The sequence below is a fragment of the Larus michahellis genome, chromosome 8, assembly GCF_964199755.1.
Source record: "Larus michahellis chromosome 8, bLarMic1.1, whole genome shotgun sequence".
Taxonomy (NCBI): Eukaryota; Metazoa; Chordata; class Aves; order Charadriiformes; family Laridae; genus Larus; species Larus michahellis.
Window position 1 is genome coordinate 45,609,097 of NC_133903.1, and position 22,682 is coordinate 45,631,778.

General features: G+C 63.7%; 2 protein-coding genes across 6 annotated transcripts in view; both read left to right on the forward strand.

The window, feature by feature from the left end:
- Window positions 1-1,509: 1,509 nt before the first annotated feature.
- On the forward strand, window positions 1,510-8,051 carry ARTN (artemin). Of its 3 annotated transcripts, none has more exons than XM_074599497.1 (4): window positions 1,510-1,868; window positions 5,914-5,984; window positions 6,114-6,303; window positions 6,696-8,051. In XM_074599497.1, exons 2-4 carry the CDS (start codon window positions 5,919-5,921, stop codon window positions 7,130-7,132), a joined length of 693 nt encoding a protein of 230 aa, XP_074455598.1. In that variant the 5' UTR covers window positions 1,510-1,868; window positions 5,914-5,918; the 3' UTR covers window positions 7,133-8,051. The 3 variants fall into 3 exon arrangements, with proteins under 3 accessions (XP_074455598.1, XP_074455599.1, XP_074455597.1); XM_074599498.1 differs by lacking the exon at window positions 1,510-1,868 and adding an exon at window positions 2,596-2,862; XM_074599496.1 differs by lacking the exon at window positions 1,510-1,868 and having other exon boundaries at window positions 5,140-5,984.
- Window positions 8,052-8,375: 324 nt separating this feature from the next.
- The window catches only part of IPO13 (importin 13), a 32,314-nt gene continuing 18,007 nt past the window's right edge, over window positions 8,376-22,682 (forward strand). For all 3 annotated transcript variants that reach the window (XR_012588664.1, XM_074597385.1, XM_074597386.1), the window contains exons 1-2: window positions 8,376-8,584; window positions 18,026-18,762. Coding sequence is in view for 2 of the 3 variants with exons in the window: in XM_074597385.1 (XP_074453486.1) it covers window positions 8,519-8,584; window positions 18,026-18,762 (803 nt within the window). In the remaining variant the exon portion in view is untranslated. The remainder of the gene's footprint in view (window positions 8,585-18,025; window positions 18,763-22,682) is intronic.

The following is a 22,682-nucleotide window of genomic DNA, read 5'->3' on the forward strand; positions in this document are numbered from 1 at the left end:
TCCAGACCAGCCAAGGGACACAGGGACCCCTCAGCCCTGGGGGTGCAGGAGCACAGGCTGATGCAGGCGGTGCCTTGGGAGGCACCAAACCCGCTGCCAGCAGCAGCCAGGGAGCGGGTCACCCATCTGGAGACCCAGGGGGCCAGGGACCCTGCCGTCCACCCAGGGAGCCCAAGGGGAGAGAGCAGTGCCCAGATTCAGGTGCAGCACTGGGACGTGCCACCTCCTGCCTCTGCGATCTCAGGGGGGACAGGGAGGAGGTGTCGCTGGCAGGACACTGAAGGCTCTTCACCCACTTCCTCCTCCTCCTGGCTGCTGTCCCTGGGCTGGTGGCACCAGTGGGGTCACGTCTCCCAGGACAGGGGCCAGAGGCAGTGGAGGGGGCCAGCGTCTGGGGCAGCGTCTACAAAGGGGACACCCCTGGGAGAGGACAGAGGCCAGGCTTTGGGCAGCCACCTTTTCACAGGACCATGGACACTGTAGCCCACCTGTATGGGGTCCCCTGGATATCCCCGTGTGCCATACCCCACACAGCCCCCTGCCCACCACCAGTGTCACACCCCCGGCAGCTCCCGGCTGTGCCCTGGGGACATGAGGACCAGCTCAACCCGCAGGGAATATGAGAGGGGACGGGGTATCCCAGTGGGGTAAGCCAGCACCTGGGGCTGTCTCCAAGTCCTAAGGGCTGCCCATGGGGGAGGCAGCTCTCCCCTCCATTGGCAGCCCTTCCTGGGCCGCTCCCCCTGCACGGGCACGGCTGTGGGGACAGCCAGGCAACCTGGGGCAGGACATGCCACTTGCACGGAAACTTTCCAAGCAGGCAGCCCCGTTAGTCTGCAGCTCTCCCAAGCAGAGGATCCTGTTTCCTGTCCCCTGTCCCCCAGGGATGCTCCTGGGCCTCCAAGCTTCTGCTGGGCCAAGGCATCCAGGGCATCACCTCTGCCAGCTCCCATGAGGGCATCATGGATGGGAGCAGCCCCACGGCAGTCCCACTAGCAGGCATGAAGCCACCCCAAGCCACAGGCTTGTCCAAGCCACCGGTGCTGGGAGCAGGGGGGGACCAGGGCCATGCCGTGCCACGCCAGGGCAGGGGCAGCAGCTCCGGGCTGCGTGCCACCTCCACCATCCCTGCTAGCGGTGGCGGTGACAGCTTAGCCGACGCCGCCTGTGTCAGCACATTCCCCGGCAGGTGATGCCGCAGGAGGGACGCGGGAGTTGTCATCCTCGCGCTGGATAATCCGACGAGATGAGACAAGACGAGGCGGCCGGTGGCTCGCACTGTGGCCAGCGGCTCGCAGCCCTGCAGCGGGGTCTGAGCTGCCGTACAGTGGGGAAGCAGTTAACGCCACGCAGGGGGCCCGGGTGCTGGGGCAGACCCCACGGGCGACCTGTGGGCCGGCGTGCGGCCGCGGCACAGCCGGTGATCGAGCCGCTGGCCCCGCTCCAACCGGGGAGTTATATAAGCCCGGGGAGGTTGCGCCGAGGCGGCGGAGCGCTGCCGGGGCAGATGACACAGCGAGCGGCATCCCGGGGCGCGCAGCCCGCCCGGACGCCTCCGGACCCCGCCGCCGGCAGGGCCCGGGGGGCCGGTGGGCCATGAGGGCTGACCCCGGGGGGGGCTCGCCCGGCCTGGGCTTTGCCCCGGCGGCCGGCTGCGGCCAGGGGAGCACGTGTGAAGCGGGACAGAGCGGAGGCGGCCCTGGGATTTGGCACGTTTGCAAGGAGCACTCGAGAGCCCCGGGATGGACGTGGAGGGCCCTGGGCGGTGACGTAAGGACTCACACGGGCTCGGCTAGGCTCGCCAGCCGGCCCCCATGTCCCCGGGGCCTGCGACGGCCCCGGCGGAGGGAGGCAGGGAGACGGCGGAGGTAAGGAGCCCGGCGGCGGGCGGCCCCGCCGCGGCGGACCTGGCGGCGGGGCCGCCCGTGGGCCGTGGCGGCGGGGCGCGGGCGGGCTGGGAGGCAGGGCAGGGAGGCCGGACTCCTCCTCCGGCGAGGCCGGACGTGAACGCCAGGCACACCGGTGGCCCGCGGTGGCTCGGGGTGCGTGGGTCGCCGGCCAGCCCCGCCGCTGCCGGGACGGCCCCCGCCCTGCCCCGCCAAACCCGTCCCCGCGGGGTCCCCACGGGCGCGGGTGGCCCGCTGTGTGCAAGGGGTCCCCGTGGGGCTCTGCTGCCGGAGCGCTCCGGGAAGGGCTGAGTCCCCGCGGGTGTCCGTGCCTCCGTCCTGCCAGCGCTGCGACCGGGCTGTCGGGGCGGGAGCCCCGCTCAGGGGGCGTCCGTCCGTCCGGGCTGGGTGTCCGCCGGCCCGGGGCTCGGCCGGCGGGAAGGTGGTGGTGGCGGGGGTCGGGTGCCGCCGGGGGTCCCGGTGCCGTTCCCGGCGGGGTGCGAATCTCCGCGGGAGCTCGCCGGCCGTGCGGGTCCCGGCGCGGAGCCGGTGCTGATGCGGGTCGGGCTGCGGCTCCTGCTGCTGGCGGGATCCCGGTGCCGTCCTGGTCCCGGGGCGGTCCCGGCGCCGATGCGGGGTCTCGCTGCGGATGGGGTCCCGGTGCCGGTGCCCGCCCCGCCCGTCAGGTGACGGCGGCTGGAATTTGACACCGGCGGCGGCGGCGGAGCGGGATGGAGCCGCCGCTGCCCCGCACTGCGCGTCCGCTCGCCGGCACTGCACCCCGAGGCGCACCGGGACCGGGACCCGCACCCCGAGGCGCAGCGGGAGCAGCGGCGGGAGCCGGTGCCGGTGCCGGCGGGGCAGCGCCGGCCCCCGCCCGCGCCCCGCCCCGGCGCGGCGGGCGGCGGGGGGCGGCGGGGAGTGGAGGCGATGCGGGGCGGCGGCTGCCCGGGGGATGGTCCCCGCCGCGGGCACGGTGAGTGCGGACCGGGGCGGCGGGCGGCAGCGTCCGCCCCAGCCTGCCGGCGGCGCCGAGCCTCGGCGGGGGCTCGTACCGGGGCTGCGGGAGGGACGCGGAGGGGGGACGGCCGCTTCGCCGCCCGCCCCCCGGCGATACCCGCGGGGCGGCGAGGGGGCTCGGGCCACCCCCGGGCAGGTCCCCGCCGGGCGACTCCCGGGGTGCCGAGCCCCGACCGGCGGCGGGAAGCGCTCGGGGCCGCGGCGGGGCCGGGGTTCCCTGCCCGGGCGGGGAGAGGCGGGACCCCGCTGCGGGTGCCGGGGGACACAGGGACGGTCGCACCCGCCTCTTCCCTGGGCTCCCGCCCCGGCCCTTTGGGCACGTCGGGCGGGCCTGTGCCCGGCTGCCCGGGCAGTGAGCGGGGAAAGCCCCGGGGCGGCCGTGCCCAGGCCGGCACTACCCGGCGCCCCCCGGCTCTGCTCTCCCCGGGCTGGGGCCGGGTTTGGTGTCGCCCGCGTGCCCCACGTGTCCCGCTCCGGCCTCCCACGGCTTTGCGGGGCGGGTGCCAGCCCCGCGTCACACGTGGGGTTGATTTCTGACACCCACCCCCCCGCCCGTCGCTCCTCCTGCCGGGGCCAGCGCGGTGGGATGCCGGGCCTCCGCCGGCTCCGCCGGTACCCGCAGGTGCCCATGGGGGTCTCCGTGCATCCCCCCGCGCTCCGGGCAAGAGCTGCGGCTGCAGGGCTGGCACGACCAGCAGTGGCGAGCATAGCCCCCTTCCCAAAGCGGCCACTCCGTGAGCTGAGACCCTCACCCCGGGGCTGGGGCACCCGCTGGCCCCGCGTGGATACGCTTCACGAGTGGCTCCTGCCGCCCCCGGGGGCCTGGTGCGGTCCACGGGGCACTCATTCCCCGGCGCCCTGTGCACTGTGCGGGCAGCGGGGGTCTCCACGAGTGGGTGTGCGGTGACCCGCTGCTGCTCAGCCCCCGGGTGGGGGACATATGTGGCGGGAGGGGGTGAGGCAGGTCCTCACATGGATGGGTCTGATCCTGACCCTGGAAAGGGCTCCTGTGCCTGTTAATGGCCCAGGTGGGCTCTTGCAGCCAGCCAGATCCTCCCCCCGCCATGCGGGAGCTGGGGTTCTGCCGTGGGGGGTGCAGGTCTGGCACCCCGTGGGGTGCTCAGGAGCTTGTCTCAGCCCTGCCCGCGCCGGGGGAAAGCAGGGGCTGATCAGGGCCGGGTGCTGCCCCTGCCCGCAGGGGTGCGGGGGCAGCGTGGGCTGCGGTCCTGCGCGCCCGGGGAGCTGCGCCTGGGGCCGGGGCTCCGTCTCTGTGGGGGCGCTGGCAGGGCCGGCATCGGGGCCGCCCGGGGAAGAAGGGAGGCTGCCCTCGCCCGGCGCCCCGCCGGCAGCGCTCCCGCCGCAGAGCTCGGGGCCGTGCTGCCGCCGGACGGGAGAAGCCTGAACTGCACCGGCTGCGCCGTCCCATCCCGTCCTGTCCCGTCCCGTCCCGTCCTGCCGGGATGCTGGGGCCCAGGGGCCGCGGCGGGGCGGACGGCTGCGGGAGCGGGGACCCGGACGGGGGGCGGGTAGAAGACTCGTCCCCTCCCAGCGTGGCGCAGGGACCCTCGCCTGGCCCCTCCGGGGGTGCCGGCCTGGGAAAACCATGACCTGGCGGCAGCGGCTGGCGCGGGGCCACGGGCCGCCACGGGAGAGACGTGCTGCGTGGGCTGTGCTTGGCCAGGCTGCAGCGGCTGGTGGGGCCGCGGGGGCCGGTGCCAGCCCTGCCTGCACCGGAGAGGCATCCTGGCCGGTGTACGGCCTCCGGAGGAGGCGTATAGGCCTGGTAGTGCCCATCACGACCTCTTGCCATGGTGCGGCCAGTGCAGGGTGGCATGAGATGTGGCAATCGTGACTTGGGGACCATACCCTGAGATGCTGGGGAGACTGGGGGAATTGATTTTGTCTCCTTGTCCCACCAATGTGCAGCCGCAGCCCTTCATTTTTTTGTCCAGGAGCGCTCTCCTCAGTATATCCCATCCCAGCTTTGCCATGGAAGCACCTGAGATATGCTGGGGCAAAGCCATGGAGGGGACAGGGTGACTCCCCGCTGCAGGATGCCATCAAGCTCCGAGGAGACAGTCCTATCCCAAGAGACAGGGGATGCAGCAGACAGGACAAAGAGGGTTAAAGCCCCCTTGGGAACCACCTCTGGGGGGATCTTGGCTTGGGACACTGGGGGACAGGGCCCTCCCTGCACCCCAGGGGACCTGGGGAAGGAGGTGCAACATGTGGCTGCAGAGTTGCCCCTGCACCTCCCAGGGGACATCACTCCCCTGAGGCTGTAGTTGCTGCTGTGCTGGGACCAGGCATGGCAGGGACCAAATTCCCCTGTGTGTGTTGAGACAGTGGATGCTGGGCACTGGTGTTGGGGTAAATGGCTACAGTGAGCCCAACGTGGTGCCCCTTACCCCGCCATGTCCCCATGGGACCTGCCTGCCCGTCCTGCCCCTCACGGCCCCACTCACCCGGGCTGCTCTGGGGCTGCATGTCCCACCTCCCTGCAGGCAATGGGCCGGGGAGCCAGCGCAGGGACGGGGGGTGGCTGCACCCAGGGACCCTGCGCTAATGGATTTGGAGTTTCCAAGGTCAGGCTCCCACCGCGAGCAAGAAAAACATTCCCAGGGAAGGGCCATGGGAAAGGAGCCCCCCCCGCGGCACTCCCAGCCCCAGCCGCTGCCTCACGGCCCAGCCTGGCATCCCGGGCTGCTTGCACAAGGAGGCGGCTGCATCCCCCTGAGGAGAGGTGCTGGACGAAGGCTGGGCCGCCCCAGCTGCCAAACCTCCAGGAAGGGGTGTGCGGGGTGGCAAGGATGCCTGTCTGTGTGGGGAGAGGATGGGGAGGGGCATGCATGGGGTGCAGGAGGAGTTGTGGGGTGCTGGGGGGGTGAGGGAGGGGATGGCATGCTTGGCAGGGACAGGGGAGAGGTGTGCCAGCTCCCATCTGGCCAGCTTGATGTCCACCCCGTCCCCTCTGCATGGGTGCTGACCCCCTCCTCTGCACTTTCAGCCAGCATGGAGCAGCGAGCGGGGCCACCAGAGCCAAGACCTGCAGGACCCACCACACACCCGCAGCTCAAGGTGAGCCCAGGCCTGGCTGGCTGCAGTGGCCGGGACCACACTCCCTGTCCCCATCCCCAGCTCGTGGGGTCTCCTCCCTGGTGGGGACCCTTGCCGGGGCTCACCCTGCTGTGCTGTGCTTTGTCGCAGGAAGGGATGCTGTGGGGGCTCCTCGCCATCCTCTCGCTGCTGGCCGGGCTGGCTGCAGGCACCCTGCGAACGCCACACTGCAACGAGACGCTGGACGCGGCCCCCACACCGCGGGGCATGGCCACCGCCAGCCCGGCTGAGGAGGACGACGTGGAGGTACCGCTCGCCGCTGCCTGGAGCCAGCTGTATGGTGCGTGTTGGGGCAGGAACCCCAGCCTGGGCATGGTGGTCCTGACCGTGGGGCATGGGTGGGTTGGGAGCCTCTGTGGTGAGCCCCAGCCTCTGTGGTGAGCCCCAGCCTCTGTGGTGAGCCCCAGCCTCTGTGGGGCTTCCTCTGCACATCGTGGAAGGGCAGCGGGGCTCCGTGCTTCATGCTGGGGATGGTGGCAGAGCCCTGGGGATGAGGAGCTGCTTGGGTGGGTGCCCACCCACCCTGCTGCCCTGCGAGCACCTGGCCAGTGCTGTGGTGGGTGGTCAGGAGGAGTCTGCAGGTCACGGTGGGGGGACAGGAAGGCTCGGCAGGCTCCAGGAGGGTGGCAGGTGTGGAATGGGGTCTGATGGTGCTGTCCCCTCTGGGTGCAGGGGACAATGCAACGACGGGTGGCCCGGGCACCATGGAGCTGGCAGAGGACCTGCTGCTGCGTGCTGAGCGCTCACCGCCAGGCACCGGCAAAGCCAAGAAGGGGACACGGAAACCCTCGCGGGGGACCCGCGGGCGCAACTGCCACATCCGCAACCTGATGGTGAAGGTGCGCGACCTGGGCCTGGGCTTCAACTCGGACGAGATTGTGCTCTTCAAGTACTGCAGCGGGTCCTGCCACCGGGCGCGCAGCAACTACGACCTGACGCTGGGCAGCCTGCTGCGGCAGCAGCTCATAACCCCAGGGCCGCAGGAGCGGGTCCTCAGCCACCCCTGCTGCCGGCCCACCCGCTACGAGGCCGTCTCCTTCATGGACGTGCAGAACACGTGGCAGACAGTGGAGAAGCTCTCAGCGGCTGAGTGCAGCTGCATCGGCTGAGGAGGGGGCTGCCGGCTCGGCCCCGGCTCGTCACATGCCGGCAGACCCCGGCTCGTGGTGCACAGCAGCACCGATGCTCAGAGGAAGGGTCTGGCAGAGGCGCGTGCCCCCGGTTTTACATGGCCACGAGGGACCGAGGCGAGATGGAGCCATGATGGGGGCGTGGGCAACCGAGCCCCCTCCCGCTCAGTGCCAAGCAGCTGGTTGCCACCGGCTACGCAGGGTCCCGGCCGGGTGCACCCCGGCTCAGCCCTGGGAGAGGAGCATCCCCGCTGCTCGCAGGGACCTGCCAGCCTGGTGCCCCCCAGCAGCACCCGGCTTGCCTGTGCCCTGCCTGGACTGGTGCTCCCGCACCCCTGCTTTGGGGGAGCTGGGGCCAAGCGTCGCCCGAGCTTCAGAGGGGGACAGAAAGGGGGCAAAGCCTCCCTGTCCCTTCGGGCACCCTGGGGGTGGTAGCGGCCAGAGCTGCGCTGCAAGGAGGGGGTGTCCCCTGAGGACAGGGGTGCAGGAGGGCCAAAACCGTGCCAGCGCAGTGTGGGGGACCTGCACCCGGGCTGGCAGCACCCCCCGGTGCTCCACAGGGCAGTGGGGCACGGGTACCTGCCGGGACCCCTGCCCGGATCCCAGGGGGGTTGCAGGGTCCCCCTGCTGCCCCTGCGGTGCTGCGGCACTAAACTATTTATTACTCTAAATTATTTATTTATTGTTCTTGAGCGGCAGCTCCTATTTATGACTTTGGGCCCCCGGGGGCCGGGTGTAATTTAACCCCAGCGCTGCTGTGAAGCCCTGGGCAGCGCCCGGTGCCCCGTGCCCCCAGCCCCCTTTTTTTCTATTATTTGTAAAATTTGAGGGATAAACTCTATTTTTGTACAGTCGCCTTTTACCTGTAGCAATAAAGCGATGGGCTGCGTGTCCAACCCCCGCGTGTCCCCGTGATGAGGAGGGGGGGTACACGGAGGGACGGGGGTGACCGGCGTGTTTGCCACCCGTGTGCCGGCGGCGGGAGGCGGTGCTGAGCGGCGCCACGCGTGGGGAGCCGGGGGGACGCTGGGTGCCCGGCGGCCGGCAGGGGACGCGCTTGGGCCCGGGACTACGTCTCCCGGCGTGCGGCGCGGCGGCAGGTCCCGGGCTGTCCGGCCGCGCCTGCGGGGCGGCGGGACGAGGCGGTGCCGGAGCGGAGCGGGGCGGCGGTGCCGCCGCTCGGGGCGTCCCTGGGGGCGCGTCCCGGCCCCACCGCCGCTGCCCGCCGCGCCGTACCGAGCCGAGCCGCCCCGCCGCCGCCCTCGTCGGGGCGGGGAGGCGGGTCCCGCCGCGATGCGGCTGCCCGTGCGCCGCCGCTGTCGCCCGCCCGCTGCCGCCGCCGCCTCCTGAAGCGCCGCCGCAGCCATGGAGCGGAGGGCGGAGGCGCCGCCGCCGCAGGGCCTCGACTTCACGGTGGAGAACGTGGAAAAGGTGAGCGGGCCGCCCGCCCGGCCGGCCCACCCGCGGCGGCGTGGGGATGCTGCCCGCGGGGGTGTGGGGGATGCGGTTCTTGGCGGGGGAGGGGGGGGGCACCTGCTCGGCGGTGCCGAGCCCGGGGAGTGCGGCGTGGCGGCATCCCCCCACCACCGCCCCCGGCCTCACCCCGGCCCCCCCCGGCAGTGTCCGGTGCGCGGTGCGGGAGGTGGAGCCGCCGGTGGCGCCCGGGGCAGCCCGGGGAGGGAAAATGATGTGGCAGAAATGGGAGCAGAAGGGAGGAGTTGTGTCTTCGACGGGCGTCCTCTGGGTCGCCGCGCTGCAGCGCCGGGCAGCGAGAGCCTGCGGGGCTGGTCCTGGCTGCCACCGGCCTTACCGGTGTCTCCATCAGGCGGGGAAGGGAGGGCACCCGGGCTCTGGCCAGGTGCTGGGAATTGTTGGGAAAAGCCTTTGGAGGGCGGATGGCCCGGTGATGCCTTTCTAAACGTGGATTGATCCAGCCCCCGTGCTGCTGCTGGTGCTTGAGGTCCTCCTAAGCAGCTGCAGGGCAAGAGGAGCAAGGTCGTTGATTGCCGAAACCTGGGATCCAGGGAATGGCCACGGCAAACTGAGGCCTGCCAGCATCGCACTGCTGCTGGGAAGAGCCCCGAGCAGCCTCTGCGTGACCTGGGGTTCATCACGGAGACCGAGCAGGGCACCCCAGTGAGCGCCAGGGCAGGCAGCCCAGCAAAACCCACCCCTTGGGCCATCTCGGACGTGATGGGGGCAGGGCAGCAGAGGATGCATCCCTGAAGGGCAAACAGCAGGAGAGCGCTTCTCCCTTCCACTCGCCCTGTAGCCAGACATCCGCTCTGAGACTGACAGCCTGTCGATCCGTAGCTCGCTCCCCAGACAGCTAACGGGAATCCCAGCGTCCTCATTTTTCCTCGATAAGAATAGACCGAGTTCCTTGCCAAAGCGATGCCCACGGGCGTGCTGGTGGGCACATGGCTTGCGTTTCGCACCCAGCAGCTTGCCTGGCCCCACGGGAGGTGTCGGGTCAGGGATGTCAGATTTTTCTGTGGGCACCGGTTGCCTTTGTGGCCTCAGGTGGGACAGCCCACCTCTGCCAGGGAAACAGAGACAGCACACGGCCAGGGGGATTAACTGATGTCTGGAAAATGCTACATTAATGCAACCTTCTGCAGTGTAATCTGCATATATCCAGGGCTGCTGGATGATTTTTGCCTCTGATTTCCTTTCTCCTCGGCAGACACAAACCCCTCCTTTGTTTGCACCAACAATGAAGCGCACACTTGCCCGGGAAGGGTGGGCAGTGCCAGGGTGGGGGGTACCCGGGCGAGGTGGGGCTGTGCCGAGAGGCAGCTCGTCCTCACCATGCTGCTCTGGATTTAGCCTCCCGCCGCCTGGGAGGAGGCAAAGATGCCCTCTAGGATGCTTCAGCTCCCCTCCCCCAGCCTGCCCGGCTTCTCCCGTCTCCGCAGGCTTTGCCATCTCGGTGGTGTCATCTGAAGATGCGGCTGTGGAGTGCGGTGGGGCTCGGAGCTGCTGGCTGGGGGTAGCAGCACGGTCCCTGCCCGGGGGGAAGAAATGTGGGGCGGGATCAGAAAAAGCTCAGAGGCTGAGCAGCTCGGAGCCCTCCTGTCTCTGTCCTTTCATGGGAGGGCTGTGGGGTGTTTCTGGTACAAATGGAAGGAAAGGTGGGCTTTGCTGGGGGCTGGGCTGGTGGGAGGCAGGTGGGTAGAGCTGCTTTGTCAAAGGTGATGCTGGCAGGTAAATGATGCTTCTGCTGGCCTGGGCTCTTCTGCCTGACAGGTTTTGTGCATGGCTCTATTAATAACACTGGGATGCTGATTAAAGTTGGGGTTTGACTCCACTCTGAGTCAGTCAGTGATAAGTGCTGGGGTTAGGAACAGTGTAAGGAGCTGGTTATTTCCTAAGTCACAGGATCGAAGCCTCTCCCAGTCACCCACAGTGGAAGTCATCACACGTGGCAGTTGTAGCCAGTGAAGTCTCTGGTGAGACTGTGCCCATCACACTCTTATGATTTTCATGGAGAGGATTCACATTCCTGGAAGACCCTTCTGTACCCCCCTTCTGTTGTTTATTATGTGGTGGGCTGGGCAAACACCCCTGCAATTTTGCAGGGCTCTGGGTACCAGGTAGCTGAAGAGGATCATCGCTGTGTTTATCCAGCATGACTTGTGCCTCTCTGGATCTCTCCAGCTGTGACCAGCGGCTGCAGGGAGGCGGGAGGGTGCGGATGCTGTGGGCTGGGCCCACGCTGCCCTTTGCCAGCCGGCAGGTCTGAAAGCCAGCAGGGAGCAGGCAGCTGCCTCTGTTCCTGGGGAGGCGTCAGATTCAGGTGCTTTTCACTGAAAGTTGCTCCTTTTATTGTTTTTGCTCCCTTTTTCCATAGGGAGCTCTCCTGTGACACAGAGAAGGAGCGGGGCCATGCTGAGCTGTTGCTGTACGGTTACTGTGTCAGCGTCCCCCGGTCCCAGCTGAGGGCTGCTCGGCTGCTTTGTTGTTTTCTTCTGAGCCTGACCTAGATGCTGCTCTGGCTTCGGCACAGCGAGAGCAGGCTGTTGTGGCCATGCTGCGTGGACCTGCTGGGCGGCCGGCAGCTCCGGGCTGGCTCCGCTTCCCCTGCACCTGCTGCTGAACCGGGCTCTGCTGCTGGAGGGCTCGGAGGGAAGGGAAGGCTGGGTGAGCAGAGGGCTTTGGGCTACCAGGATGCTCAGCCTCCCCCCGCCACCACCATGCCAAAACGGTACAATCTGGTTTGTGACCTGCCTGCGCTTTTGCGTGCCCAGGGGCTGTCCCCGGCGTGAGTGACAGCCTGATGGTGGGGCGATGCTGCCCCGGGGAGGTGACGCTCCCGCTGCAGTATGAGCCCTGCCACCGTGAAGACGGATCGCAACCGTTTCGGTCCCTGCTGGCTGTGTCTGTCTTGGAGGAGCAGAGCACGAGCCAGGACTTGTGCCTTGCGTTTTTGGTCTCCCGCAGGTCACGGGTGGCAGCACCTAACACTGCGGTGTCGGGCAGGAGAAGAGGAATGCGAGATCCTCTTTACCTTTTTGCAGTGCAGTTAAATTTGCCCCAGCAATATCCCCCTTTTTGAAATAAGAAAGAAGGCAGCACCATTCCTCTGTGAATTTCCCACGTGCCTGCTCTCGCCCTCTTTTTTTTTTGTCTGATTCCTTCCAGGTCTTTCCTCCCTTGGCCTGCCTCGTCCTCTGGGGTGTTTGTAATATTCACTGACGTCTTTTCCCTAGCACATTAGCGGTCTGGCATCTCTGGGCCTTCCAGATTGCTGTGTGCCTCTCTGGAGATGCCTGATGAATGCACGGAGTCTCTCCGGCAGGATGGGTAGGCGGGGTGTCATGGAGCTGACATCCGGAGCCTACCGTGATGGGAGAGGGGTGGCTTTGATCACTGCTCCTCGGAGATGCTGAGCCTCGGGGATGCGGCAGCTGTCGGGGCTGCCTTCCACCGGGGAGGCTGGGGAGGAGAAACCCAAGTGCATCTGCTTTCTTCAGAGAAAGTTATTGCCTGTCTTTGGAAACCTTGTCAAGAGAATTATGGATACATCAGGGTGGGGGAATGGCATCCCCTCTCTGGTGCACTGCTGGCAGCAGGTTGGCCGCTTCTTCCTTAGGGACAGCCCACATACATGAGACGTGGCAGTTGTGCCGGGGATGGTAAGTTAGGGGCCTCGGGAGGGGAGATTCTTGCAAAATTGAGGGAAGTGAGGAGTCACCTTGTTTAGCATTTAAGCAGATCTTCACTGCAAAAGCAGATTCCACCCAGAGTCAATCTTGGCTGGACACCTTGCTCCTTCCTGTGGCGTGCTGGTGATGGGATGAGAGGGCACACCCTTGTGTTTGCCAGGGCTTGGCATTGCCCTACAAGGGCCATCACTGGAGCCTCATCTCATCTCCGACATCTTACGGAGCCAGAATGGATGCAATTGGCACCCGGGTGCCAGCAGGGATTCCTCTCAAAACGCTTGTGGACTTGTTCACCGAAGTGATGGGTAGAAATACGAGATGGTGGGCAGAGGTGTTTGGGTCAACCGTGCAACTTGGCCTGGGCTCTGTGCTCCCAGGGTTCCTCTGGTCCTGCTCACCCTTGGCTTGTGCAGGGCCCCAGCCACCACCGCTGAGAGCACGTGTCTCCTGCAGCCCCCATCCCTCCTGGGGACTACGCTGTTCTCTGCAAAGGGCTGCTGGCAGCGAAGCAGCAGGAGGGATGCCGACGCTGCCGGGCCACGTTTGGGCTGCAGCCCCTTCCAGACAGCCGAGGACTCGGTGTGGGCAAGTTGGGCTCAAAGAGAGTGCCAAGTGGCAGCCCCTCTTATTAGGAGTGGGGGAAAAAACCCCCATTCCGTGGGACTGCTGGCAAAGTGTGGGTGCCGCGAGCAGGAGCAGCACACCTGGCAGAACACGCACGCCTTTATTTTGCATCCATTTGCTCTCCTCGGCGCTTCGGCAGGCTGCCGCCTTCCCGGGGCTGCTGGCTGCTCAGCCTGCCCCGCCGTGGCAGGGGGAGGACGGGGGGAGGGAGGATGGCTGCTGCGCGGGGCCGGGGGAGGCAGGGATGACGTTCCCCTCGCTCGGCAGAGCTGTGGTAACGGCTGTGCTGTCACAGGCCTGGAGCGCTGGCGGTGCGAGTGCGTTCAGCTAGAAAGGACAGCGAGAGACTGCAGCGGGAGACATCCCGGGGTCCTGCTGGAAGAAGGTTGGTGGCTGCCAAGGGGCCATGGCCACCACTGCCCCCAGCATGCCGCGGCTGTGGGCACGAGGCAAGGAGCAGGAGAAGAATATGTTTTGCAGCTTGCTGTTTTCCCTGCCGGGTTGCGGATCTCAGAGCTGTATCTGCTGTTACCTCCATTAGCTGAAGCACGCTGGCCCCTGAAAGGGACCTGTTTCCCCGGGGAGCCCCCCAAGAATGGCAGGCAGCACGATCCCGCTCTGTGGGGCCTGAGCCACATGTCTGGGGCTCCTCTTGTCACCCCCCAAACGGCACGGACACAACACCTCTCTGCTGGGGACCCTAATGGATTTATGCGGTGCAGTCGTGGAGACAGCCTGCTCTGGGCTCCCTGCAGAAGCTCCAAGAGGCTGGGAGATGCTGGGCTTGTAGCAGCTCCTTTTCCCTCATGACACCAGACTGTGAGCTAAGATCAGGTGCCTTTGCTTGGCAATAAACCTCCTTGGACTGGTCCCCCTCCGGCTGTCCAAAGTGACCAGCATGGGACCTCTGACCCGTGCCCCCCTGCCCCAAGGCAGCTTACTTCTGTCTCTCTTGAGCAGCTGATACCACTCCAGTATCTAGACCCTCACTGAGACTTTGGCCACAGCTTTTTAGGGCAGGGAAGAGCCATCATAACAAGCCTGAATTATTTTCAACCAAGCAGAGCTGATGGTGGATAAAGCTCCTTCCCTGGCCAAAGGGCATAGCTGACAGCCGGGCTGTTTACCAGCTCTCATGTTACAGGTCTAATTGCGGAGGAGGCAGGTCTGGTGGCAGCCACCCGTTCAAATCAGAATGCACAAAGCCTCCCTGTTAGATGTCACTGCCCGATTTCATGCCTTCTGCTTCTCCCTCCTGGCGCTAATGAGTTCCCCTCATCATCTCCAGTGCTTTCCGATGGACCTGAGAGTGCTGGCCAGCGTGGTGATGTCAAAAGTCCAACGGCAGCCGGTGCATCCTCTGGGATGAGAACGGTGCCTTTCCTTGCTGGGGAGGAGGGTGCTGAGCATTCAGGTACCCTTCTGCAGGACACGGTGCCTTGCAGCCTCCTGTGCCATGCTCTCGGCAGAGGATGGTACTCAGCTGACGTGCATGGCAGGCTAGGGAAAGAGCCTGGTCTTCTCCCAGGGGTTTCATCTGCTGCTTTGAGCTGGGCTAGGATGGTTCCAGTATTGAGGCCCACCCTTGGAGGTCCTTTTGGAAAGCTCTCCTGTGTCGTGTAGAGCACCAGATGGGGTGCACTGTTGGCAGCCCGGGCACACGTGCTGCCTTGCCTCTCTACTTGGCATCCTGCGCACAGGCAGGGACAGCCGTGCTCCAGCCAGGAGCCGCTACGGATGGTCCCCTCCTGGGCAGGGTGCTCAGGGAGGGGGGGTGAGAAAGCCAGCAGCCGCGTTTTTCCAGAATATTCTTCTGACTTCCAACAGCTTGTAGTGTGACTCTTCAGCATCAGTTTTGTTTCCACCCTCTGAATAACTTAGTGTAGTTGGTAGACTCTGTCATCTTGCCATTCACCTTCTCCCCGAGGCTCCAGCCTGCATCCCCAGGGCCTCTGCTGGAAACCTCTCCAGAGGCTCCCTGCGGGAGGAGCGAGGCTCTGGGGTGGTGTTGCTGGGTGATGGATGCATCTATGGAGAGCTCACTGGTGACAGCGGGCACCCCTGCAGGGCAGATGGAGCACGAGGGGTGCAGGCGAGGTGCTGGTGGGGTGGTGGTGGGAAAGCCATCTGCGTGGCTGGAAAGCTGACTCTGCCTGGGGAGGGGTCTCACGACCTGATCCCTCACCGTTCCTCTAATGTGGTGGTGGTGGCGGCATCTCCCCAGCATGAGTGTCGAGGGGAGCATCTATGATAATGCTCCCTCTTTGCCATCCTTATGATGCAGCAGCCGTTTTTTTGGCTTAGGCAGCGCCGGAGCCTTTGCTGCTGGGGCTGCTGAGGATGCTCTCGCAGGGGCTGCATGCAGGATGCTCACACCTCAGCCTTGTGCTGGGCCCTGCCTGGTCGCTCGCTCCTCTCCCTTCAGTTGGCTGATCCTATGGAAGCACGGGGTTCTGCTTGCTAAAAGGCAGTGGCAGGATCAGGCCTGAGCCAGCAGCACCCGTGGCTTCAGCCGGGTGGGAGGATGAGCCCTCACGGCTTCCCAGCAGGCAGGCTGCGTACGCCAGCCCCCACTCTGCTGCCCTGACACGTTCCCCATCACCCGTGGCACTCACTCCATGCGAACGCCGCACCGGGGGCTCGCTTCCGTGTGCCCGGAGTGTGGGCGGTGCCACGCTTTCCCTGCATCCCCCACCATGAGACCATGAAGTAGGAGCCCTGAAGCTGGGGAGCTTGTGGGTTGGAAACCCAGCACTGGGTGCCAGGTCCATCCTCCACGTGTGGTGTGGTCCATGCTTTGCAAATCTCCTACTGGATTAGAGGTTAGGGCTCCTGGCACATGTATACAGCTTATGCCTCCTAAAATATGATGCATAGGGATTTATCCCCCGCCCCCCGCTACAATTTTCTATATGTTAGCAGGAAGACTATTCAAATTAGAAGAAATCAATTAATTAGGGAATGTGTGGGAGTGTAAACAGAGAGGCTGGGAGGAGATGGGGAGGGGTCCTGGGCTGGAGAGCAGGCGGAGGGGACCGCTGCTGGCCTTTGCACCTTGTCAGTGTGCCCAGAGAGCAGGGAAGGAGAAGAATGGGCTGTCACCGACTCTGGGAATCTCAAGCGAGATTTCTTTCTTTTGGAAAGAAAATAAGCTGATGAGAGCAAATAAGAGACTGTGCCGGTAAACGGAAGAGATAGTTGGGAGCTCGAGCTCCAGCCCTGCTGCAGGACGACTCAGTCTTCAGCAGAAGAGCAGGGGAAGGAGCCGGGTTCCTGCCCCCAGGAGCGGTCGAGCTTTTAGCACATCTGCAGCTACTGCTCCATAGCGCAGTCAGTTGTTTCTTTGATGGGAGGGGATGACGGTGCTTCCCTCTGCCCCAGCGCCTGAGCGGCGCTTCAGCGAGAGTCTGAGATAACCGAGAACAGAGCAAGGTTTCAGGTAGCTGTGACAACTTGTGGGCTCCCCTTGGCCACTTCGTCGGGACAAATTTCTCTCTCCCCGTGTCCTGCTTATCTAGGGTTAGCCTTTTCTATGTCAGGATACATCTTTTAGTGGGACAGCCGCCTGTCCCTCTGCAGCCCGTGTCGGCTGGCTCTGTCTCCTGCGACGTACTTCATAACCTCTTTCTTCCTCACAAAGAGGTTATCCTCGTTTCCCCCCGCCACAAAGTCTTGAACAGAGGCGTTTCAAATGATGGCCCAGGCAATGCCATCTCTGTGAGGTTCCTGCCATTTTGTCCTGCTCTTTGGTCTTGTGCTGGGAAGCAGCAGGAGACACAAGCGCTTGCTTGGGAAGCTTGTTCCTGTGCCCCAGGCTGCCAGCTCTGCACACTTAAAAATAGGGTTTAAATCCTCTCCTGGGTACAAGAGCCACACAAGAATTTCATAGAGCCTTTGAGGGGGGAGGAGGAGGAGGATGATATTTGAGACCTGGAGCCAGGATGGGGACACAAAAAATCCTCTGCACCTGCTGAAATCGTCCTCCTATTTGATGGGGGGGCGTGACGGGTGCCTGATCGCCAGACAAATGCCATTGCTTTTCCTTGCTCCTGGCATGTGCAGTCAGCGATTTGAAATAAAATGCACTGTGCCAGGCGGAAAACCTTGCTGCTGGAAGGTGACGTTCAGGCAAGGGGTAGTTACTCTTCCCCGCTGTGTGCGAGGGCATCTCTGGTTACCAGTTGCAGCCACTCAGGAGAAGTAACTAATTCATGTTGCCCTTAAGATCTATATAATATTCTTCTGCAAATAAAGCCTTGCAGCTTGCGTGAGGCTGTTCACGTAGATCTGAGCTCTGCAAAGCAGTAACTAGATCTGCCAAAGCTGTCGGAGCAGGTAAGGGATGTTCTCCTTCTCCTTACGTGGAGATGGAGTGAGCAGCCCTGGGCTGTCCCAGGAGGCAGTGGCAGAGGCAGGGTTAGATGCCAGCTCTCCTGGCGCAGCTGTAGCTGGGCGGGTTTGGGAATACTTCAAAGGGACCGCAGAGGGATTAATCCCTGAGCTTAGTGACTGTGGGTTTCCAGGGCTCTGTACAACCTGACAGACGATGATATCTGCAGCGGCTCTTGTGTTTCTTGGGCTCCCAGACACAAGCTTTGGGCCACGCGTGCTTTCTGAGAGCCGGTGCATCCACAGCACCTTTCTGAGAGCGGATGCAGGTGGAAGGCAGGAGTGCTGGTGTGCCGTGTCCCTTATAGCCCTTGTGCTGCAGAGGGGTCCCGCACCCACCCCGGTGACAGCACATCAGCAGGGAAGCAGGCAGGTTCGGCATGAGTGCGAGGATGGGAGATGACTAAGGAAAAGAGATTTCCAGAGTGCTGTGTGAGAGGAGGAGGGGAAGAATGCTCTTCAGGTCCTCGTCCGCTGCCAGATCACTCTCGCTTTGCTGCGAGCCCAAGGAGGGAGGCCAGCTAAGGCAGGCTGACACGGGGAGGGGGGCTGGCTTTGCAGGGCAGCGGCTGGCGGGCAGCCCGGGCACTGGGCTCTGTGCCGGTGAGCCTTCCTGGTGAGCCTTCCCCTGGTGGGACTGGCCGCGGCTGTGTTCCTCGGCTGCTCTACGGTGCTTCGCTCTCTTTTCCAGGCTCTCCATCAGCTGTATTATGACCCAAACATCGAGAACAAGAACTTGGCTCAGAAATGGCTGATGCAGGCGCAGGTCTCCCCCCAGGCGTGGCACTTCAGCTGGCTTCTTCTCAACATGGACAAGGTGCCTGAGATCCAGTACTTTGGTGCCAGCGCTCTCCACATTAAAATCTCCCGTTACTGGAATGACATCCCGGCCGACCAGTACGAGAGCCTCAAGTCGCAGCTCTTCACCCACATCACTCGCTTCGCCAGCGGCTCCAAGATCGTGCTGACCCGGCTGTGCGTGGCACTGGCCTCCCTGGCCCTCAGCATGATGCCGGAGGCTTGGCCCTGCGCCGTGGCAGACATGGTGCGCATGTTCCAGGCGGAGGACTCCAACGTGGATGGGCGAGCGCGGTGTCTGGCACTCCTGGAGCTGCTGACGGTGCTGCCCGAGGAGTTTCAGACCAGTCGCCTGCCCCAGTACCGCAAGGGCCAGGTACGCAGTGTCCTGGCACAGGAGTGCGGCTCCGTCTTCCCTTTGCTGGAGCAGCTGCTACAGCAGCAGGACTCCCCAGGTTTCATCAAGCAGAAGGTGTTGAAGTGCTTCTCCAGCTGGGTGCAGCTGGAGATCCCGCTGATGGACTGTGAGAACCTGATCCAGGCAGCTTTCACCTCTCTGCAGGACCCGGAGCTCTTCGACACTGCGGTGGAGGCTGTCGTCAATGCCATTTCCCAGCCTGATGCCCAGAGGTAAGGGCAGCCTCTCCCGTGCATTGCTTGCCACCAGCTGGTGCTCCTGGGCATTGTAAGGGAAATGGGTGGGGAGGAAAAACCTCATGCTTTTTCTAGCTACCATCGACCCTGGAGGTGATGATGACGGAGCTTGGAAGTGGGAGATGTTAAAAGCAGCTGGAGTCTCCTGGTTTCACATAGTTGGTCCTGGAAGGCTTTGCACTGTGGTTGATTTGTGAGGACCACGTAGTCTTGAGCAGCCACAGCCTGTCACCACCCTCCTGCTCTCACGCAGAGGAGGCTGCTCCCTTCGGGCTCCTCGTGTCAGACCCTGCAGCGCCCAACTGGGGAGCAGCTGCCCGGCTTCGGCCGGGGGAGTTCCGAGACCCTCCTCTGCCACGTGCTGCTGGTCCAGTCAAGGAGCTGGTTTGATGCAGAGATAATAAAACCAGACCTGTCAGTCTTCTCCCTCCTCCTGGCTCCAACAGCTTGTGCCAGCCGAGGACTCGTCCTTTTTTTGTGGCCGTGGCTGCCCCTGGAGCAGCTGAGCTGGGAGCTGGGGCTGGGGCAGGTCCTGCAGATGCAGTGCTGAGGGGCTCCGAGCTCGTCTGCTTGGCCGCGTTGTCCTAGCTGCTGTCAGCTCTCAGGACCGAAGCCCGCAGAAGGGAAAGTACATCTCCTCCGGTTCCTGCGGCCACATCCCCTCCTGGCTGCTTAGCAACCTTCCCCCGGAGAGGAGGGTTTCCTTGAAGGCTGAGCTGAGCCGCTGCTGCTGCGCATCCCTGTGCATCGCTGTGCATCGCGCAGGCTCTGACCCTCCGCAGCGGTGCGGATGCTGCTGCCCTTGCGGTTGTGAGCCCTACTCCTCCCCTTGGCTTCAGAGTAGGGCCAGCCAGCGCAGTCCCTGGCTCAAGGAGGACCCCAACTCCTCAATGACAAGGGGGTTGCATCTGGGGATTGCAAGTCCCAGTGCGCAAAGGGACCTGTCAGGATTTTGATGCATTGCTGGGTGTGGAGAGGGGTTATCTCATTTGCTGGTGTTCAGGATATGACCACAAGCAGCTTTTCCTCATACCGGGCAAAGGCTGTGGGCCAACACAAGCCCTTGTAGCAGGATTGGTACAGAAAATGAGAAGATGAGAGAAGGTGACTTGCAGTCCTGAAATGTTGAACTCTCTGCCTTCCTCCTTTCTGTTTCCCTAGAGTTTCATAAGTCCCTTGGCTGTGATTCCCCACCTGTGTGCAGGAGCCTGCCTCTGCAGCGCTGTTCTTCAGTTGCATTAAAAGCTCAAGCTTTCTGTTGAGCTTTCAAAGTTAATTTTCGTGGGAATCATGGCTCACAGCAGAGTTTCCTCTCTGCTCCTGTGCTGACCCTGCTGAGCAGTTTCTGGCCTCTTTCAGTTTTGCCATGCTGGCTGCTCCCTTACAGTGTCACGGGCCCTTGCTCCCCATCCTTCTGTCCCTGGAGGCATCATTGGCCGTGGCAGAGCACCCTCCTGTCCATAGGCGTGCGGGCAGTGGCCAGGACGGGGCAGGCAGCCGGCCTGAAAGGCTGCCCAGTGTCCGAGCCTGGCGCAGCACCCGCTCCTGGGGCGCGGGGACAGCGGTGGCATTGTCACAGGGCCACCCTGCCAGGCGGCATGTGGTGTCGGCTGCTCCAGGGAGGAGGAGGACTGTGCTTGGTGCTGAGATCCAAGATGGCTTCAGGAGTAGGGCAGCACACAGAGCTGCTGGTTCCTGACCCCGGTGGGCTCTCTCTTCCCCTTTGTTCCTTGTGTCCTCCATCCTGCGTCCCTCCTCCTGCTTCCCTTGATGCCAGCTGTCCCGCCCCTCTGGCTTTGTTGCTCAGCCACAGCGGATCCAGCTCTTCCCCGAGCCCCCAGGGAGTCTCCTGACCTTTCTGTCTCTTTTCTCGACAGTCTGGGCAATCCCCGCTGCTTTTAAGCCTCTCTCTTCCTCCACGGTCTCTCGTCTTTGTTTCTGCAGGGGCCTGGCTCCCCGCTGCCCTTGGCCGCAGGCTCAGAGCATCCTCGGCACTGGGCTGCTGACATGGTGCTCTCCAGAGCTTTGTAGGGCATCGCTCCGTGAGAGGGTTGGTCTCAGGGCACCCCGCTTTCCCGTGGCTTCCCCTGGGTGTTACGGACACTGTGTCTTTCCTCCTCGCCCCCTCCCAGCTGGCTTCATTGACATTGCTGCAGAGGCAATCATGCAGGTGTGCTTCTACTGTCAGCAGAAGGCTCAGTGGCTCATGAGCTTGGCTTCTGCTGCTGAGGGTTAGGTAGCCTGGGGGTCATCTTCCCAGGAGAGCACCACCTTGCAAGACATCCCTCACACTGCAGCTCCTCACCCTGGGTGCAGCCACCTGTGTCCAGGTGGAGAAGGGACCTCATGGGCAAGGATCACCTGGCCGTGGCACTACCTCACTTTTGAGTAAGTCGCTTGTGCTGGTGGCTTCCATTTCCGTGCCCGCGAGCAGCAGCGGGTGGCTTTCCTGCCTCTGAGGTGTTACTAGAGATGATGCAGCAGAGATTTGTAGGTGCGAAGTGTTTGATCTCCTTACCTCCAGGTGGGTAGGAGTCCTTTGCACCCAGAGGAGGGGTTCTCTCGGGCATTGCCAGAGTCCAAACGCTGCTCCTCTGTTAGGATACGGTGACCTGAGAAGAAACCTTGGAGGCTTGGCCCGGAGTTGGAACTGGGGCACCTCCGTGTGTGGGGGCAGTGGGTAGGTCCTGAGCCGTGGGAAGGCAGGAACGGAGATATTGTTGCATCTCGTTTGCAGAGGAGGCTTGGGCTGGATTTTCCGTCTCGTTTGAGGATTATCCCCCCGCTAAGCGGGTCAGAGAGCTCAGCAGCGCGTGCTGCAGGGGGAGAGCTGGCACGCAGCACTTGGCTGCGCTCCTGCAGCCTGGCAGGTAGTGTTGGAGGGGAGAGGGACTTCCACATGGTGTGTGCCTGCCGTGAGAGTTACAGAGCATGGACATCGGACGCCAAGCTGCCTCTCTGAAAGCAGCAGGGTGCCGCTGCAGTGGTGGAGCTGGCAGATCGCAGGTGTCTGGGTGGGATTGCTTGGTGTCCAGCCTGTCCCTTCCTGGTCTTGGCACCTGGTGCTGAATGCCCAGAGGAATTGCACTAGGGGAGTTTTCCAAGAGCTTCATTAGAAACAGGTTTTTAGTATGTTGGGTTTTTTCATCAGGACGTGGCTCAGATTTTAGATGAGGAAGGATGAGATCGTTCTGTGTGAGCTGCCCATATCTCCCCTCTGCAGGTTGTCCCTTGCACCATGGTGTGGTTGGGGGAGGGCTGTGGGAAGGGCAGAGGAGGTGCTGGTCCCACGGAGGGAGCTGTGGAGGCTGCAGTTCACTGGGATTTGAGAAGGGACCCGACAAACTCTGTGCCCAGTCAGGGCTGTGGTGCCAGCTGGTCGCTCAGGGCTGGGAACCAGCACCAAGTAGGTGGGGTGGCCTGGGGCTGTGTGCTGGATGTGAAGGAGAGGAGACTGGCTCTGGCTGACTTGGCCATGGCTCTTGGGCGACCAGATAAAACAACACACCTAGAGCAGGAGTCTCCCTCCTCACTGTGGACCCTTACGTCTGCGTAGGCGGTGAGCAGAGAAAGGTGGTGCTCAGGACATGGGTCATAGAATCACAGAATGGTTTGTGTTGGAAGGGACCTTAAAGATCATCCAGTTCCAACCCCCCTGCCATGGGCAGGGACACCTCCCACTAGACCAGGCTGCTCAAAGCCCCATCCAGCCTGGCCTTGAACACTTCCAGGGATGGGACATCCACAACTTCTCTGGGCAACCTGTCCCAGTGCCTCACCACCCTCACAGTAAAGAATTTCTTCCTAATATCTAACCTAAATTTCCCCTCTTTTAGTTTAAAACCATGACCCTTCGTCCTATCGCTCCACTCCCTGATAAAGAGTCCCTCCCCATC

Bases quoted from the DNA above. Each gene is read 5' to 3' on its own strand.
- ARTN (XM_074599496.1), top strand. From the start codon at position 5,256: ATGCTGGGCACTGGTGTTGGGGTAAATGGCTACAGTGAGCCCAACGTG. The intron at 5,985-6,113 runs GTGAGCCCAGGC...GCTTTGTCGCAG, and splicing joins CCACACACCCGCAGCTCAAG to GAAGGGATGCTGTGGGGGCT. The intron at 6,304-6,695 runs GTGCGTGTTGGG...CTCTGGGTGCAG, and splicing joins TGCCTGGAGCCAGCTGTATG to GGGACAATGCAACGACGGGT.